This window comes from Echiichthys vipera (assembly GCF_963691815.1).
Source record: "Echiichthys vipera genome assembly, chromosome: 17".
Classification (NCBI taxonomy): domain Eukaryota; kingdom Metazoa; phylum Chordata; class Actinopteri; order Perciformes; family Trachinidae; genus Echiichthys; species Echiichthys vipera.
This window is the reverse complement of record NC_139842.1, coordinates 22,960,916-22,976,865: the sequence shown is the minus strand read 5'-3', so window position 1 is coordinate 22,976,865 and position 15,950 is coordinate 22,960,916. Positions and strand designations below refer to the sequence as shown.

The 15,950-nt window shown below is 41.4% G+C and overlaps 2 protein-coding genes across 5 annotated transcripts; both read right to left on the bottom strand.

Moving 5' to 3' along the window:
- Nucleotides 1-3,080: 3,080 nt before the first annotated feature.
- bglap (bone gamma-carboxyglutamate (gla) protein) lies at nt 3,081-4,633 on the bottom strand. The gene is made up of 4 exons (XM_083932072.1): nt 4,512-4,633; nt 4,251-4,295; nt 3,798-3,882; nt 3,081-3,369 (listed from the first exon to the last, which is right to left on the bottom strand). Exons 1-4 carry the CDS (start codon nt 4,567-4,569, stop codon nt 3,267-3,269), a joined length of 291 nt encoding a protein of 96 aa, XP_083788198.1. The 5' UTR covers nt 4,570-4,633; the 3' UTR covers nt 3,081-3,266.
- Nucleotides 4,634-9,229: 4,596 nt separating this feature from the next.
- On the bottom strand, nt 9,230-12,987 carry mgp (matrix Gla protein). Of its 4 annotated transcripts, none has more exons than XM_083930781.1 (5): nt 12,872-12,987; nt 11,539-11,623; nt 11,391-11,420; nt 10,720-10,825; nt 9,230-10,435 (listed from the first exon to the last, which is right to left on the bottom strand). In XM_083930781.1, exons 2-5 carry the CDS (start codon nt 11,597-11,599, stop codon nt 10,279-10,281), a joined length of 354 nt encoding a protein of 117 aa, XP_083786907.1. In that variant the 5' UTR covers nt 11,600-11,623; nt 12,872-12,987; the 3' UTR covers nt 9,230-10,278. The 4 variants fall into 4 exon arrangements, with proteins under 4 accessions (XP_083786907.1, XP_083786908.1, XP_083786909.1 ...); XM_083930782.1 differs by having other exon boundaries at nt 11,539-11,626; nt 12,872-12,945; XM_083930783.1 differs by lacking the exon at nt 11,391-11,420.
- Nucleotides 12,988-15,950: the final 2,963 nt, after the last annotated feature.

The window sequence follows — 15,950 nt, the reverse complement described above, 5'->3', positions numbered from 1 at the left end:
GCGGCAGGCTGAGCGGAGACTCATAAAGCTTGTTTCCTGATGATGAAATGGGACTTACCAAGTGAAGACAAACACGTTATACAGGAAATATAAGAGACGGGAAGTTGTGGGTTGTGGAGGCAGTACCTGAAGCAAATTTGGATTTCTATTCTATTCTTACTTCTACGTTTGAAAGTTCAAAGGTTACCCTGTAAATTCAAAGGAATACAAATTGAATGAATGTGTGCCTGTGCAACATGTACTTATCCTACACAGAAAGTTGTTGGTTATATTTTTTAAAAAGGAATTCCCATGCGAAGCACAAAAAATATAATAGTTTTTTAAATTAAACACCAACAAAAAGTAAAAATGAGCTGCACCTATATCAGTATTAAAATGATGACTTTCAATGCATCCATAATAATGATCCAGTAATCTAACACTGAGCGGGACTGCTCTGCAGAATGTGCTTTGAATAAGTGTGCTTTTAAAGTACTTCTTTAATCAATGCATGGCACATCAAGTATAAAATGATGTTGAGACAAGACTTTGAGCCTACAGCCATGCTAGCAGCTCTGTAAGTCTAACCATTTGTACATAGTTACAAATACAAGGCTTACATGCTGATGTTAAGCTATAAATTTAATGGTGTTCACTATATTAGGTTAGCATGTTAGCACACTCACATTCGCTTATCAGTCCACAATACAAAGAACAGTTGGCTGATGGGAATGCCAAATGATTTGCATGTATATAATACTCCAGTAGAATAAGATTAAATCTCGCAATCAGGAAGTCTGAGGAATTCAAAAGTAGTTTGTCTTCTTGTTCTTCCTGTATGAGATTATTTGTGCAGAATTTGACACAAGAAGGCTGCTTTCACATTTATCTGCTGAAAGTGGAAAGATTCATTAAAATTCAGATTTTAAGGGTCTTGCCTACGAGCATGATCTGTGACATCACAACTAGGTAGGAATCCAATCCTGGTCCAATTTCCAATTTATACAAGTGTGATTTAGAAAAGTGGTGCTTAGCTTCATCACCACGATGAATGGGCTTGCAGTGAAATAGGAGACATCTTTGTTCCAGCAGGAAAACCTGAAATGAACTAAATAAGCATATGCATAGATTCAGGAATTCAAAAAACATTAACATATCAGATGCACATTATTGTTCCCAGCAGACTATTTGTATATATGTAAATGTCTGGAGGGGATCATTCACTTTAAGAAGTAGCCTATTAATAATTCAATTGAATTTAGGATGCACTAATTTAAAATGTTAGAAAATGTGAATATCACATTTCAGTTAAGATAAGTTAAATTTATAAATAAAAAACAGATATAAATTAAATAAAGATGTCACTTTTCTTGGTCAAATTAATACAATTTCTTTAATAGTCCTTGGTAATCAGTTACATCAAACATTTGGAGTATTGTGTGGAGCATTTGAACATAAATAGTAACGTTATGAAATGTCCTATTTGGTGTAAATATCAGCAACAATTTCAGACAGTAACAGTAAATAGTAAACAGTAAAACAATGTAGATATGTCACAAGAGACCTAATTCTTGCACTATATACAAAACAGAGCTCATTGAATGGGACATGTTAAAGTTAGGCTGGCTGAGCAGATCAGGCAGCAACTGGAGTGAAAAAGAAACAAACACGAGTGAGTCAATCACATGCCATGTGCCACACACATTCTGTGGTGTCTCTCCAGCAGTAAACAGGTTCACCAGTCTAACTGTAGGCATCAGCCAACATGCTCTTGGTCAACAGTGATACTGTGTAGTAAACACACACACACAAGGAGAAATGCAAGGGGAGCTCCAAAGGGTGGGGGAGAGAGGTTTGGGCATTGTTTTCCTTCTGATGATGAAATACATTTAAAGGTGCCAAATACTGACGGTACTGTTTTATTTGGTCTATGTTAGGGAACTTCCCCAGAGTGAACTGATCAAACAACATGTTAATCATCGTTGCCTAATTAGAATAACATAAAAACAGTTCTGGTTTAATTTAGACAAAAAACTTCACTCAGCCTAAAACAATGTACAGAATGAGTAACGCGGTACTTTCCTGTGTGTGTGTGTGTGTGTGTGTGTGTGTGTGTGTGTGTGTGTGTGTGTGTGTGTGTGTGTGTGTGTGTGTGTGTGTGTGTGTGTGTGTGTGTGTGTGTGTGTGTGTGTGTGTGTGTGTGTGTGTGTGTGTGTGTGTGTGTGTGTGTGTGTGTGTGTGTGTGTGTGTGTGTGTGTGTGTGTGTGTGTGTGTGGCGGGAACTGCCACAGAGGCAGTATTTTGCCACGTGTGTCTGTCTGTCTGTCAACAGATATTAGCACTGCAATTGAATCTGTATGAGATACAGTCACGAAACCCCCCAGGTGTGTATTTGAGATCATAATGAAGGCACAGTTCAAAGATGGGTGTGATACTTGTATTCTTGGTTTCTACTAAAACATGTTTACATGGTTTCACGCAAAAAAACAAAACATTATTTCTCTCATTCTGTCTGAATATACCTGTATTCAAATGCTCCATTTTAGCGCCTGTCTCTTTAAGACCCCCTCCTGAAAATGCCCAGTCTGCTCTGATTGGTCAGTGTTTCTGGGTCTTCTGCATCTCTCACCTGGTCATTGCAGCTGCAGAATGACTGTAACGGCACTGAACAGGCACTGAACCCTAAATTGCTCCTCGTGCTGCGCATGGGTGTGTAAATGTGGTGTGAATGGTTACATTAGATGATATGTAGATCAGTGTGAATGTCTGTGTGAATGGGTGAATGTGACAAGTATATAAGTCCATATATACATATATGACATCACATCTGTAAAGAAGTCCTGAGGGCTTGTTAAAGGCACAGTTTCTGTGTGCATTTCTCTGGGGACAACTGCGTACATGACGGAATGATGAGAGGCTTCAGGAGACAAAGTTTTTGATATGTGATGTTCAACAGGGACATCAAGTGGCCACAACTTGTCAAAGCAGGTCCTTCAGTAAGTGAATGCTGTGTTCATTAGAGTCCTAGGTTATAAAAGAGCACAAACCGCAGAGTTTTATTAATCTGTATTTAATTCCATCACACTACTCTACAGGTTTACAGCAATTATAGAATCATAGAGACAATCTGTGGGTCTATGCAGGATGGGAAAATATGCAGCCGGATATTATTCCTCTCACACATCTGCTTGCATCTTTATCCACACATCTCACTTTTTAATTTGTAATGTTGTGACAACATTTTATCATGCTTTTTTTGGTTTGACACAGAGAACCAGGCTTGGCTCCTAATAGGGGATCGGTCCGTAGTAGGCAGTGTAGGCGGCGATGATTCCCTCCGTGTCCATCATGTCCTCACAAGCCAGGTTGGCCTCGCACACTTCACTCAGGCTGAGGAGAGAGAGAGAGATTTATTTATATATTTATTTTTACAACTGCGCTCTATGATTTATTTATTGTCCGTGTTTAATCATTCAATCATTATCATCTCAATTTATTTTACTATATTTCCATTACATATTTGTATTTTATTGTATCAGCATTTGAACGATTTGTAATGTACGTATTTGTATTCTTGGGCGTTGTTCATACTGACAGTTCCTACTTGTTCAATGTAATTAACATAATTGTTCACTATTTCTATTGCACTGAATGCTTTGGCAACACCATTGCAATATGGTCATGGAGAGAGAGAGAGACACACACACACACACACACACACACACTCTCACACACACACACACACACACACACACACACACACACACACACACACACACACACACACACACACACACACACACACACACTCTACTAACCTCTCCAACTGGGTCAGAGATAACTGTCCAGCCGCTCTCTTCTGCCTCACCACAGTGGAGGCCTGCTGCTTCTCCACCAACAACCCTGTGAATCATTTAACATCACTTTAAAAATACACAAGAGGTCTATCCATCGACCAAAATCAAATGCATGTGTGATTCAACTTTTAAACAGCAACTCATCTGATATCAACAACTAAACCGTAGGAACTCAGCTGCTGCAAGTAAAATATGGATTAGTATAGAATTTATGCAGTGAAATATACGTTTAAACATCGTTATCATTATTCTACATTTATATAAGAAATCTGACTAGAAGGCTATTTAACTAAATGTTAAACTAATAATAATTTTATTATTTAATCTGGAAATCTTGCTTTTTATCTTGTCAAACTACTGTGACATATTTCAGATCATACAGCCAGAATCAGTGCTCCTGAATCCTGATCTTACCCTCCGCAGCAGGGTTGTCAGCAGGCTGGGAGCTGGTGGAGGCATCTGTCAAACATGAGGGGGAAAATATGACCACATATTTTGATTTTCTTATTTTCAATCCTCTTCTGTCATTTAAAATACAGTACATCAGTTGGCCAGACCTTTAGTAGCAGGAGTTTTAAACTCTGTTCGCAGAGCAACATACAGTACACTTGAAATCATATAATAATATACTGTAATCAAAAGCTTTTCTAACACATACTGTTGTGCAGCTCTTACCTGAAGTCAGACACATGACAGCCAGGGAGCAGAGAACCAGCACGGACAAAGCTTTCATCTTTCAGCGTCAGCACTTATCAGACTGTATAAGTAGGACCGGAGACTTTAACAGCTCTGTCACTCTTCTCTCTCCTTCTTTCTTTCTCTTACACATATATATAGATATACATAAATACACACTTGGATTATAGATGTGGCCCTCACAATGACATGGGTATGTGATTGGTTAAGGAATCATGTATCACACACCCACACAGGGGCAGAGATACACACCTCCAACAAAATTTCTGTATCTGTTTGTGTGCGTTTGCAATGGACATGCAAGTTGTGGTGGGTATTTGTTTCGGAGCATAAGTGACATGAGCCACTGGATGTGTCTTTGACTGAAAACTATGTTGTTCAGGTCATTTAAACCAGACTGTTGTTGTGATTTATGTGAATTTGAAAAAAAGTCTTTTGTATAAAGATGAGAAAAAAAGAAGTGAAGAAGAAATGCTCAAACATTTGAAAAGATGTTGAATGGGGTGAAAACACATCAGCAGAGCAGCCACATGTCAGGAATGAAGTATTAAACGAAATCTTAGGAATGCAATGGCAGCTGGCAGCCTGGGGAGGTCACACTTTCACAGCGCACCACACACTTCTACACGCAGGTCACTAAGTGCACGCCGCAGAGAAAAGCACAAAACCAAAGGGAAAAACCGCCGTCCCTCATTATGTGACATGATTTTAATCCGAGCGTCCTCTCTTTTATTGCAAACTGCCGTAATTTCCTACACAAAGAAAGAAAGTAACATTTAGAAACATCCCCAGTGTGTTTGAAGATCTGTGGGAGGGTCATTTGAAAATGTGGAAAGATGTTTTTTTTACCAAAAACAAGTGGGTGGTTTGCCAATAAAGTGGTGGAAAGCTTCATTCAGTGGAACATGTTAATTAAAACACAACTCGCCACTAGAAGGTTGTTTTTGTAATGTGGGCCACTTTTAAAACATCTAATTCTTTTGTGTGTTATTGCTTCGTTAGAACGCTGGTAATGATGCACTGTAGCTACTAGAAACAGCCTATTGTTACATTTTCATGAGCGTATGAACTTCCTTCATGATATGAAAACATCCTTTCTCTTCTGTTCTTGCTTTTTGGGACTGGATATTTAGATTCTGGACTGGTCCTGACGGCATTATGGGAGGTGTAATTTAACTGTCTGGGTCAATGGGACAGACTTCAAGGATTCAACCTCAGGACAACTTTAATTGTGCACATCTGCGGCCTTGTGGCAACATGAAAAACCAAACAGCCAGTATGAGGACAGTCTTAGGGACTGCCGTGCTGACATCTACTGTGTGCTGACCTGCCTTTGTTTGTGTGACTATCTGCAGATTCCTCCTGAGATTACAAGACACCAGATGTTGATACGCTTACTGAAATCACTAATGTGTCTTTGTCGAACTCCTTAACAGGGGGATACTAACTAAATACTTACTCTCGTATTATTTTATTTTTTTGCAGTGTTGAGTTTTAAGCTACTTTCAGAGGTAAATATTGTCCATTTTACCCTCCTAGAAACAAATATATTTACTCTCCTCTGCAACAGTTTATACGATAAAATGCATTGTTAAAGAACCACTTTGCTTGTGAGTGTGAAGTTTGCTGCTCTTTGTCACGTTTCAGATGTCTATGAGTTGTTAGTGGTTCCACCAAAGAGACATTTCCTCACGGAGCTTCTCAGATGGTTTCGTTTAATTAATTGTTTGAGTCACAAAGAGCCTAATAATGCATAAAAATAAACAACCCAGTCGCCAGAATTAAATGTTGACATTGTACGTGTCTGCAAACCACAGATACAACTTTTCTGAATAGGGAAAGGGCTGTTGCTCTAATCTTAAAGGAGAATTTCACTGTTTTTTAACCTGGACCCTTTCCCCCCATGTATTTTTGTGACTAATGGCAACACGTTTTTTTGAAATTGGACCGGCATTGCGTGTGAGAGCTGCAGCCTGGCTGCTGCACCTGCACACTGACAATATACATCCATTAAATATGCTGGTTTTTGCCCCCGACATGCTCAGATCGTTATCAAGCTCAGATTGTTATCAAGTGTGTGACGGTGTTATGAAAGATGAAGGGGTCTTGTTCTGAAAAGTTGCAGGATGTTGCCGGGAAACACTGGAGTGGAACTTCAGAGAGGGGAAGTATTATGAAGTATCTCTGTGTTATCTAAACCCCATTTCCGAAATTGTGGCCACAATATGTGGAGCTCCACTTCACGCAGCTTTCATAGACCAATGTTCCCTTTGGATGCAGACAGGCAGAAGTTTGGTCTACTTGTGCTACAAATGGATCCTAATAACTCCAGATACACCGCTCCTTAAGCCCAGTTCAGACCAAAGATTCGCAACGAGTCGAGTCGAGTTGAAACTTGCAACTACTTGCATGTTCAGGTCCGCAACATTCTGAAACCTGCCCGTTCAGACCAAGGAGACGAGGCGGTGTATCATCGCCTCTCTGTACTTCTGCTCTAACCTCTGACTTTTAAGGCTTTTTTCATAGCTGTAAATAATTTGTATCATTATAAAATATAAATGAGGACAGAGGCAGTGAGATACTTTCTACAGCTGCATTTCTAGTTGTGATGTTATTTCTCTGATTCACTGCTTTGTTCTGGATTATGGCCGGTGCTCCCTCTCCTTATTCATTGTATTGCTTGCTCGGCCTTCTCTCTCTAAGTCTCTCTCTCTCTCTCTCTCTCTCTCACACACACGCTCGTTGAGCCTTTGATTGATTGATTGGCTGTTGAAACAGGTGACGTGTGTTAGGTTCTAAAACCAGCCACTGGAGATCGGACGAGCTTGATCACTGGCGACAACATCAGCCGACTAGATTCGCAACCAGACGGGTCAGTTCACACCGCTGCAACGTTCACCTGTGCCGGTCTAAAACGGTTTTGTTGCTTTGCGAATCTTTGGTCTGAACTGGGCTTTACAGACCATCAGGTTTCAAGAGTGGAGACACTTTCTGTAGGCAGTGGAGGTAGGTTAATGCTATTAGCTAAACTCACTGGGTTGACCTGCATCAGTAGGGTGTCATCCCTATGTTTTCCCGAAAAGGATCCCATGTTTCCCGGTCGCATAAGCCTCTGACTCCGCTGATTCACTTCAGCATTTTGTTAGGGTTAGGGGTTACAGTTAGGTTCAGGGTTAGGGGGTAGTGTTAGGGTCTACATAAGCCTATTTCCCAGGGAATTCAGCACTGATTGAATAAATAACAGACCGGGGAAAATAGGATATTTTCATCTGACTTTTTTTTTTAAAAAAGGGTCCGATGTTCCCCGGTCACATACAAAGCGAGGAACATAGGTATGCTCCCCATCAGTAGCTACAGACCAAAGCATGGCAGGAGAGCAGCAACTTCTCCATCTTTATATAATCCAGTCAGACACTTCTGATAACAGTCAGTGTAAAAACTGATCCAGTCAAAATGTCAAAAATACCAGATCCCTGTATTTCTACAGAACACTTATGTAAAGGTCACAACGGAAGGATGGATGTTTTTTTTTTTTTTCCCCTGTGCTGGCCTTTTTTCTTTTTTCGTTTAGGTTTATTTGTTTGTTTGTTTTTCTTCCTTCCTCATTTATGTATTGTATTTCTTTCCTTATTTTTTGTTGTATTGTTGATACTGCCATCTTGTCTGAGTATCATTTCTACTTCTGCCACTGTCTACTTTGTTTTACAAAATGCTTTCCATTTATCACATTTATCCAGGTGTACATTCGATGACTCAGGTTTTATATTGTTGTTTTTTGTCGTGAAAAATTCACAAATAAATCATATATTATAAAAAACAACTGAAGAGTTATCTTGCGCATAGTTTGCCACCAATAGGGTCCATAGGGCAGTGCTTTGCATCACTTTTCTTTTATGGGGAGGGGGCCACCCCATCTCTGTGTCCCATGATTTCATACCTTTTAAAAATGTGACAATATTTTGTAGGATATGATATGGTGATTTAATTTGCCTTCTCTGAGAGTTTAATATTAACACTGATGTTTTTATATTTGACTTAATAAAGAGGAGAGAAAATTCCCACACTGTCCTATTTACTTGCAATTAACTTTTGTTTTAAAAACAAGTTTCTATGGAACTATGGACATTTCCTATCTGTTCACAAGAGTGGAAGATGTGCATGAGCCCTCACAGTCAACACTAGAGTTAGTTAAAAGCTTGGTGCATCTCATATAGACGCTAAAGGCCGAGTGCCAAATATGTTTCATATCAACGTAACTGTGGTTTGCAGGAATGTACAAATCAGATATTATTTTTCTTGCGCATGAGCTGAAATGAATACAGCAGAACTCTTTTTTTCAGATTTATCTTGTGTCCCTTTGAAGGAGCTCAACCCCTAGGTTGTGAATGACTGGACTAAACTAGCTAACTGTATCTCAAGCAGAACAAAATACCTTGAACAACACAGTTTACAATACTACAATACAATATTTGAATGGAAAGACCCATTAGTTTTCCCTGGCTGCTCTCATACGCCTTTGTGTTAATCTCCTAAACCTAATAAGAAGCATGGAAACACTGAGCTGTAAAATCATCTCGAGCAGTCACAGAAATTGGACCAATGCTCTCTAACATCTGCCGTGCATCGCAAACACTAACACCAAATGTTCTTACACACGCCCATATGGCAAAGAAAATGCATGAACAGGATTAAGGCAAAACCCCACTAAAGGGGAGTTTATTTATTTGTTCAAAGCAATAGAAATAATCACTGACAGCAGTGCTGGCCCTGGATAAATAAGTGTAATAATGTGGGCGTGATCACACTATCCTTTTGGCCGCGGCCAAAACCGGTTTTTCAGCTAAAGTCTAGTACCTTTAAGTAGTGTGAGCGCACCCGCTCCGCGCTCAACTGGGGCCAGCTGGGCCGCCACGGCCCGCTTGAAATAGGTGGGCTTTAGCGGAGCCGTTTGCACATGTACGAGCACGAGCGTGCGCACGTGTACGCGCACGAGCACGAGCCCTACGGCAGTAGCGCTATGTGCGCCTGTTCGGACATGTAAATAGAAGGACGGACCATGCGCGGACATTTAACAACAACAACAATGGTGGTGAAAGGTTCACGCTGGTGTGGTGCGGAGGTGGAGTGTTTACAGCAGATTTGGTCGGATGAAAATATTCAAAAACAGTCGACAAGACGCACAAAAACTCTGAGGTCTGTGGAAAGATTTGTAAACAAAGCCACACACACGCGATCAATGCGTGTGACGTGTTACGGCTTGAAGGCGTATGGACAGCAAGAAGCATTGGCCGAGGCCCTGGTAGTGTGAGTACAAACGGGGCTGGGGCGCGGGGGGGAGAGGGAGGGGGGACAAGTACCCTAAAGTCCGGGTCTCGGTCCGGGAGGATAGTGTGAGCGCGCCCTAAGAAACAGTTAGTGGATAGTGAGCGAAAACATTTTACTCATGCAGATGACATAAAGCTCATAAATGGTGTGATAATAGTGGATAAAAGTTATCCTGAGATTACACAAGAGATGGGCCGTGAATGTCTACATGTGTGTGTAATGATGGGTTGTGGGCCACACTGGATGCCTTTGTGTTTATAAAAATGTGTTTTTTCTACAAGGATTCAATTCACATCCAGAAGAGGCCACGAGAACAACCACACAAATGATATAAAAGTCGTGATATGTGGAGTTAAGGAAGGTGCATTCATTCCCAGACGACAAACGATAATTCTGCATTTGACTGACAGACGCTTTGGGTTTAGTATCGACGAGCCACAGCTGGTCTCTGGGGTTGATTCTGGGAGCCAAAGTATCTCTGGTAGGCCTGCTGAAAGCCGTGGCGATAGGCGTAGAAGCGGCAGGGAGAATAGTCCTCACAGGTCTCCGCACGCCTCTCTGCTGGAGACTTTATTGTCCTGTACAAGATATACAAAGATAGTTAGAGCAGAAGAATGGTGAGGAGGATCATAATCAGAAACAGGTTGTCTTCTCTTTTTATTGCATTTATTCTTAAAGTCTTCCTCTAGTTTCTGTGTGTCAGTGGGTGTTTCAAGCACATGTACACGTTTAATAGTCTTATTAGGTTTGGCTTTAATTGCCTACTACAATGTGTGTGCCTGTCTGTGGGTATGTGGTTCTACATATGTAGGATATAAAGGTTTATGTGCTGTGTATGCATGTCTGTGGTTGTGTCCTCTACCTCATGAAGTTGTAATAGTTGTGGCCATTCCCTCGGGGTGGGTTGTATATGTTACCCCGCTGTGGCGTGATGAATGAGTTGGCTTGGTTTGGAGGCACAAACAGATCTGGAACCACAAATGTTTACTAGACAAAAAATCCCCATTTTAATCAGGTAAGGCATGCCCATCCTGCACCCCATGTATGTCAAGTGAAATAAAGGGTAGGGGTACGTTAGTGAGGGTTAAATATAGGGCTGTAAACTTTGAATCATTACCTGAAAAAAAATCCAAAATGTGGATATGTAAATGTAATTCATGGTGCTGTTAGATTGCATTAATACGTGCATGCCTCCCTTTGTGTGCAACAGTAGGAGAGCAAATTTTTTTTTGTTTTTTTTGAAAGGCTAAACATCCAAAATATAGATTGAAAACATGATTACATCCGTCTTTTTTCAATGAAGTTTGGCTTTTGGACTTTACAATACTCTGGAGTTATTGGAAATGTTTGGATCACACAAGTCGGAAAGCATTCAAATGTTGATTTGAGAATTCAGATGTCAAAGTTATGAACAAAGCTCCCAACTATTCTGTACAGCTCCAGTTAAATACATTCAACTTTATAACAGGCGGTGTCATGTGTGTTAGAATTGCATGCATGTTTTTCCATGAACGACAGACAACATTTAATCACCTTCCACGGATTCTGTGCTTTCATGAGAGTCTACGGGAAAAACATGGAATCTTGTTAATCATAAATGATGATAAATGGGATGTATTATATGTTATGAATATATAAAAGCTGCTGAATGATGATGAGGGATGTCTGGGACGATCTGTACCATAGCAGACGCAGAAGGAGATCGCAGCACACAGTGCCAGAAACTGAAGAAGGCTCCTCATCCTGTGGCTTGTTTATCTGCCTGTCTGCTGGAAAAGAGGACAAAGGTGTTTAAGTGAATCATGTTGGCACCGAAGTAAAAGCTAGGGAGGAAAAGAAGGATAGAAATCAGAGTAATAGAAAGAGAGAGAGATGGTGGCTCTGGTTTTGAAAGTGAGTAAACAGAAAGGAACCACAAGCAGGGATAAATGGCTGAAAGTTTCTAAATCTGTGCTTGAGGTTTTGTGCATATGACGAGCACATAAACATCTATACATGTTTGCACGTGACTACAGAATTTCTGCAGAGGACAAACCATAGTTCTATATATTCATAAGAGCAGATTTTCACTTAGATAAACAAGAGTCCAAGGATCTTAAGTCTGGGCCAATCCACAATTACAACTCAATAACCTAACTAATAGAGTCCACAGAGGCTCCAGTTTAACACACACAGGCACACACGCATACGAACACGAACACACACGCACACACACACGCACATGCACACGCACACGCACACGCACACGCACACGCACAGGCACAGGCACACACTGTTTTTGAATGCCTGCACTGCAGAAAAGCTTTCATCCCCATCTTCTGTTTGTGGGATTTGGATGGGATTCTGCTTCAGAAGCCCTCCTTTTCACCATCAATAGCAGCTTTCTTTTTACATAAACACACGCAGTTACACATGGTCAACTCACATACACACACACACACACACACACACACACACACACACACACACACACACACACACCACTCATAACATCATATCCCCAGGCATACCTTGGCTTGCAGTTGTACCCAGACTCAAAGTGGGCACAGAAACAGAGAGACTTGGGCCCAAAGTTCACACTGGCAAAAACATCTGCACTGTGTGCGTGCATGCGTGTGTGTGTGTGTGTGTGTGTCAGGTGCTGACAACAGTGTCTACATAGTTTTATGCCTGTCTGCATCTCAGTAGGGGTCCTGGTGGGTTCATATTCCTTGCGGGCAGAATGTGCCCACTTCACTGGAAAAAGCCACAGGCATGATGCTGGGCCCGCGCAGAACCAACCTGAGGCTACATTTTAAGTACTCTTTACACAAACAGACTAGTACTGTAGGTCCATTGAACTATGAGGATTGCATGTTGCAGCATTATACTAATAACATTATAGAAAAGCATCAGCTGATAAATACAATGAGCCGTTTTTGCACACAAACAGGTTTGGCTTGTTTAAAAGATTTCAACTACTTCTACTATTCACCTGCCATTAAGTTCAAGATGATTCGTTCTGATGTACTTACCCTGAAAAATAATTATGGAGTGAGAAGTCTTGGAAATATCTCTCTGTGTGTATTTTCTCCCAAGGAATATTCCCTTATTCCTCACAGCAAGGCTTTTATACTCACCTCTCTTCCCCCCACCCCTCCATTTCTACCCACCGACTCCCTCCCCTAAGCCCTCGCCCTCTCTCCTCCCTTCTCATACTATCAGCCCTCTTTTCCAGCATTTAATCAGACAGGGGTATTAGCTCACTCTCTCCCCAACTCCCACGCCTTCACCGAAAAAATACAGGAGGTGACGGAGAGGCGAGGAGGAAGAAGGGGGAAAAACAAGCATGGGCTAAACAGAGAGACAGGGAGGGGGTGATGGAAGGCTGGCACGGGACATCTAACCTGCTTCATAGCAGGTACCTGATAATATTCGCTGTTGTTTGCCAGCATGGCAGCATGATATGAAAAGACTGTCCATACATACACAACATGCACAAACTCCACTTTTTGACCCTTATATGTATCATGTACAGGAATATTGGGTTGGTATTGTGCTCTTCCAGAGAACACATTTATCATTGTTTAATTTGATTTCATGAATGGAAGCTGTAATTTCATGTAGGTCGTGATTTCTGTGTTTGAGTGTAAAAACATGTCAGTCCACTGTAGTTAGACTGTTTAAAAGCAGTGGCGAAGGCCCTGTGACGTCACGCATTGGTTTGTGGACTATCGTTTGAAGCCTTGAGTTTGGCATTCTGGCCAGCACCATCTTAGTTTTTGGACCCAAAGTGACCAAAGTGGCTTGAGTTAGGGAGGAGCATTAAACTAAACACTTACAAGCTAACACTAGCGCTAGCCAGCTAGGTTAGCAAGGGGCCTCCATAATTTACATTAACAGTGATATTAATTGGGATGCAAATTTTGGCTAGCATAAAACAGGCGTAAAAAAACAAAATATACCTGAAAAAATTATCAGTCGACTCCTTAGAGTGTCTTCAGTACAACCGAACGCTAAACAAGACATTTTGAGCTTGTGTCTACATTTTTTTTTTTCCTTCAGAAAGGTGCTGGTAGGGTGCTGGGTAACGCTCCATCCTAGCGCCTCGATGCACTGCCAGTGGGCTTTGTTTCTGTGACAAAAATATTTACTTTAGCTAGATTCCTAACAACTCACAACAAGCCTACAGTGATAAAAGCAAAACACTCACCATCAATAGTCAGTGTCGGGTTGATCTGCTCCAAAAAATGAGCTTTTCCATCGTTGTTGCGATAGTTTCCTGAACAGCAGTGCCCGTGACAACACCAGTAGAAGCCCTCACAGCCGCTGAGTAAAAGCAGTGGAGCGCTCTGAAAAAAGACACTGGGGACTTGAAATCATAAACTCATTTGGAAAATGTTTACTGTGGCAATAAATCAAGTGAGAAGTCAGAGAATTTTCTCATTGACTTCTGCACAAACTGACTTGTTTTTTGCATCCAGTGGAGTCGCCCCCTGCTGGACATTGGCTTCACTCTTCAGGCCTGGAGGGTCATGTCTAGAGACAGAACAACGGCCCATGGTGTATATCTCAGAGTTACATAACAGCACATCACATTTGGCTCAGCTAGAACATCTGTGAATAGCTGTGTGAGAGCAGACCCTCGCCAACAGTAAACAAACCAGAATAGGAGGACTAGGCTATGCCAGGAATCAGCTGGACTTAGACAGACTGATAAACATAAAGACGGAGATAAACGCCGCCTGCAGATAAGAGAGTTATTCAGATGGAGTGACAAGAGAAAGCACATGCTGTTGCAGTCTTGGATGTTTTTGGCGCTAGGGCTGCAGACATTCAGTGATGTGGTCATATTAGGCTGTTAACTCTGGAGGTTTGGTCCTCTAGCACAAATATTACATGTCCAATTTCCACAGGCAGATACCAACACAAAGGAGGGAAAGAAAGATGGAGTAGAGGGACTGTTTTCCTCTAGATTGTAAAGACTTGGTTAAGTAGTTTGACTGTGTTCCTAAACTTAGAGACAGGCAAGAGGAGAGGAGAAAAAGGTGGAGTGGGTGATTGCATGGAAAAAAAGAGTCAAATATATTTTTTACCCTTCTCCTCCCAATGTTGTCTCTTATTTATGCCCTCTCTTACGTTGTATTTCTGCTGTTCTCTTTATGTGCATCCCCCTTTCTTTACCTCCATTCTACTTTAGTACTTTTCCCTTTCCTCACTCCCTCTTGCGCAGCTTATGTCCTGCTCTGTCCAGCCACCCCCTCCGCCCTTCTGTGTCTATGCGGTGCAACAGAATATCCTGTTCTTGAGAAATGTCATGAATGCACGTTAGAGGGCCAGAATCTTATTTTTTTTGTAAGCAGTGAAGTGTGCCAGAGGCCCAGATAAATGATAAATGAAAAACAGAGGGAAGTGATAAACAGGATGGGATACGCCCGGTGGAGTTAAGTATGATGCCTGTGACTAAGAGAACGCACCTGTGCATCTGTGCTTAGACTGTAGAGAGAGGTCATTAACAGGAGCAGTAGGTGATAAAAGGCCAAGTAATTCAAGTAAGGCAGGTAGGAGGAAGCTGCAGACACAATGCAACCTTGGAGCGAGGAAATGACTGGATCTGACTCTGTTAAAGCTAAACATTATAATAGCAAGAGTCTGTGCGGGAAGGAGGAGGGATGGAAGGAAAGAGTGAGACTTTGGCAAGAGAATTCATGAAAAAAAGTGAAGGAAAGTGCATGAATTTCATAATGAGGCCATGACCACAAACTATCCAAATAATGTCTGCACAAACACATATTCTAACCTGTCTGGACAGGCTCGTATTTCCCTCAGTGGTTGAGCAGGTGTACCTGTGGCTGCTCTGTGGCTGTCGGTCAGAACACACACAAGCACTAATTCAACAACAACAACAACTCCCAAATGAAGTTCAGCCCTTAACTGGCAAGCCCAGATATTTTTCCCGCTATTTTTCACATCTTATTTTCTTCACGGTCATTGCTGTGATTCACCTAATAAAAATTCTTGAAAACAGTTAGACACATTAGGAGTGAGTGACTCAGATAGAAAACATCATGCGAGGGACGCTCGTCCCCTGCTCTGTCTGTGGGATGGAGGAGA

What these genes read in the sequence shown, in the direction of transcription:
- mgp (XM_083930781.1), bottom strand. Translation starts at nt 11,599, where the DNA reads ATGAGGAGCCTTCTTCAGTTTCTGGCACTGTGTGCTGCGATCTCCTTC. An exon ending in AAGCACAGAATCCGTGGAAG is followed by an intron (nt 10,826 to 11,390) that starts GTGATTAAATGT and finishes TTGTGGTTCCAG; the next exon opens with ATCTGTTTGTGCCTCCAAAC. An exon ending in AACTATTACAACTTCATGAG is followed by an intron (nt 10,436 to 10,719) that starts GTAGAGGACACA and finishes TATCTTGTACAG; the next exon opens with GACAATAAAGTCTCCAGCAG.
- bglap (XM_083932072.1), bottom strand. Translation starts at nt 4,569, where the DNA reads ATGAAAGCTTTGTCCGTGCTGGTTCTCTGCTCCCTGGCTGTCATGTGT. An exon ending in TGTCATGTGTCTGACTTCAG is followed by an intron (nt 4,296 to 4,511) that starts GTAAGAGCTGCA and finishes CATGTTTGACAG; the next exon opens with ATGCCTCCACCAGCTCCCAG. An exon ending in TGACAACCCTGCTGCGGAGG is followed by an intron (nt 3,883 to 4,250) that starts GTAAGATCAGGA and finishes AATGATTCACAG; the next exon opens with GGTTGTTGGTGGAGAAGCAG.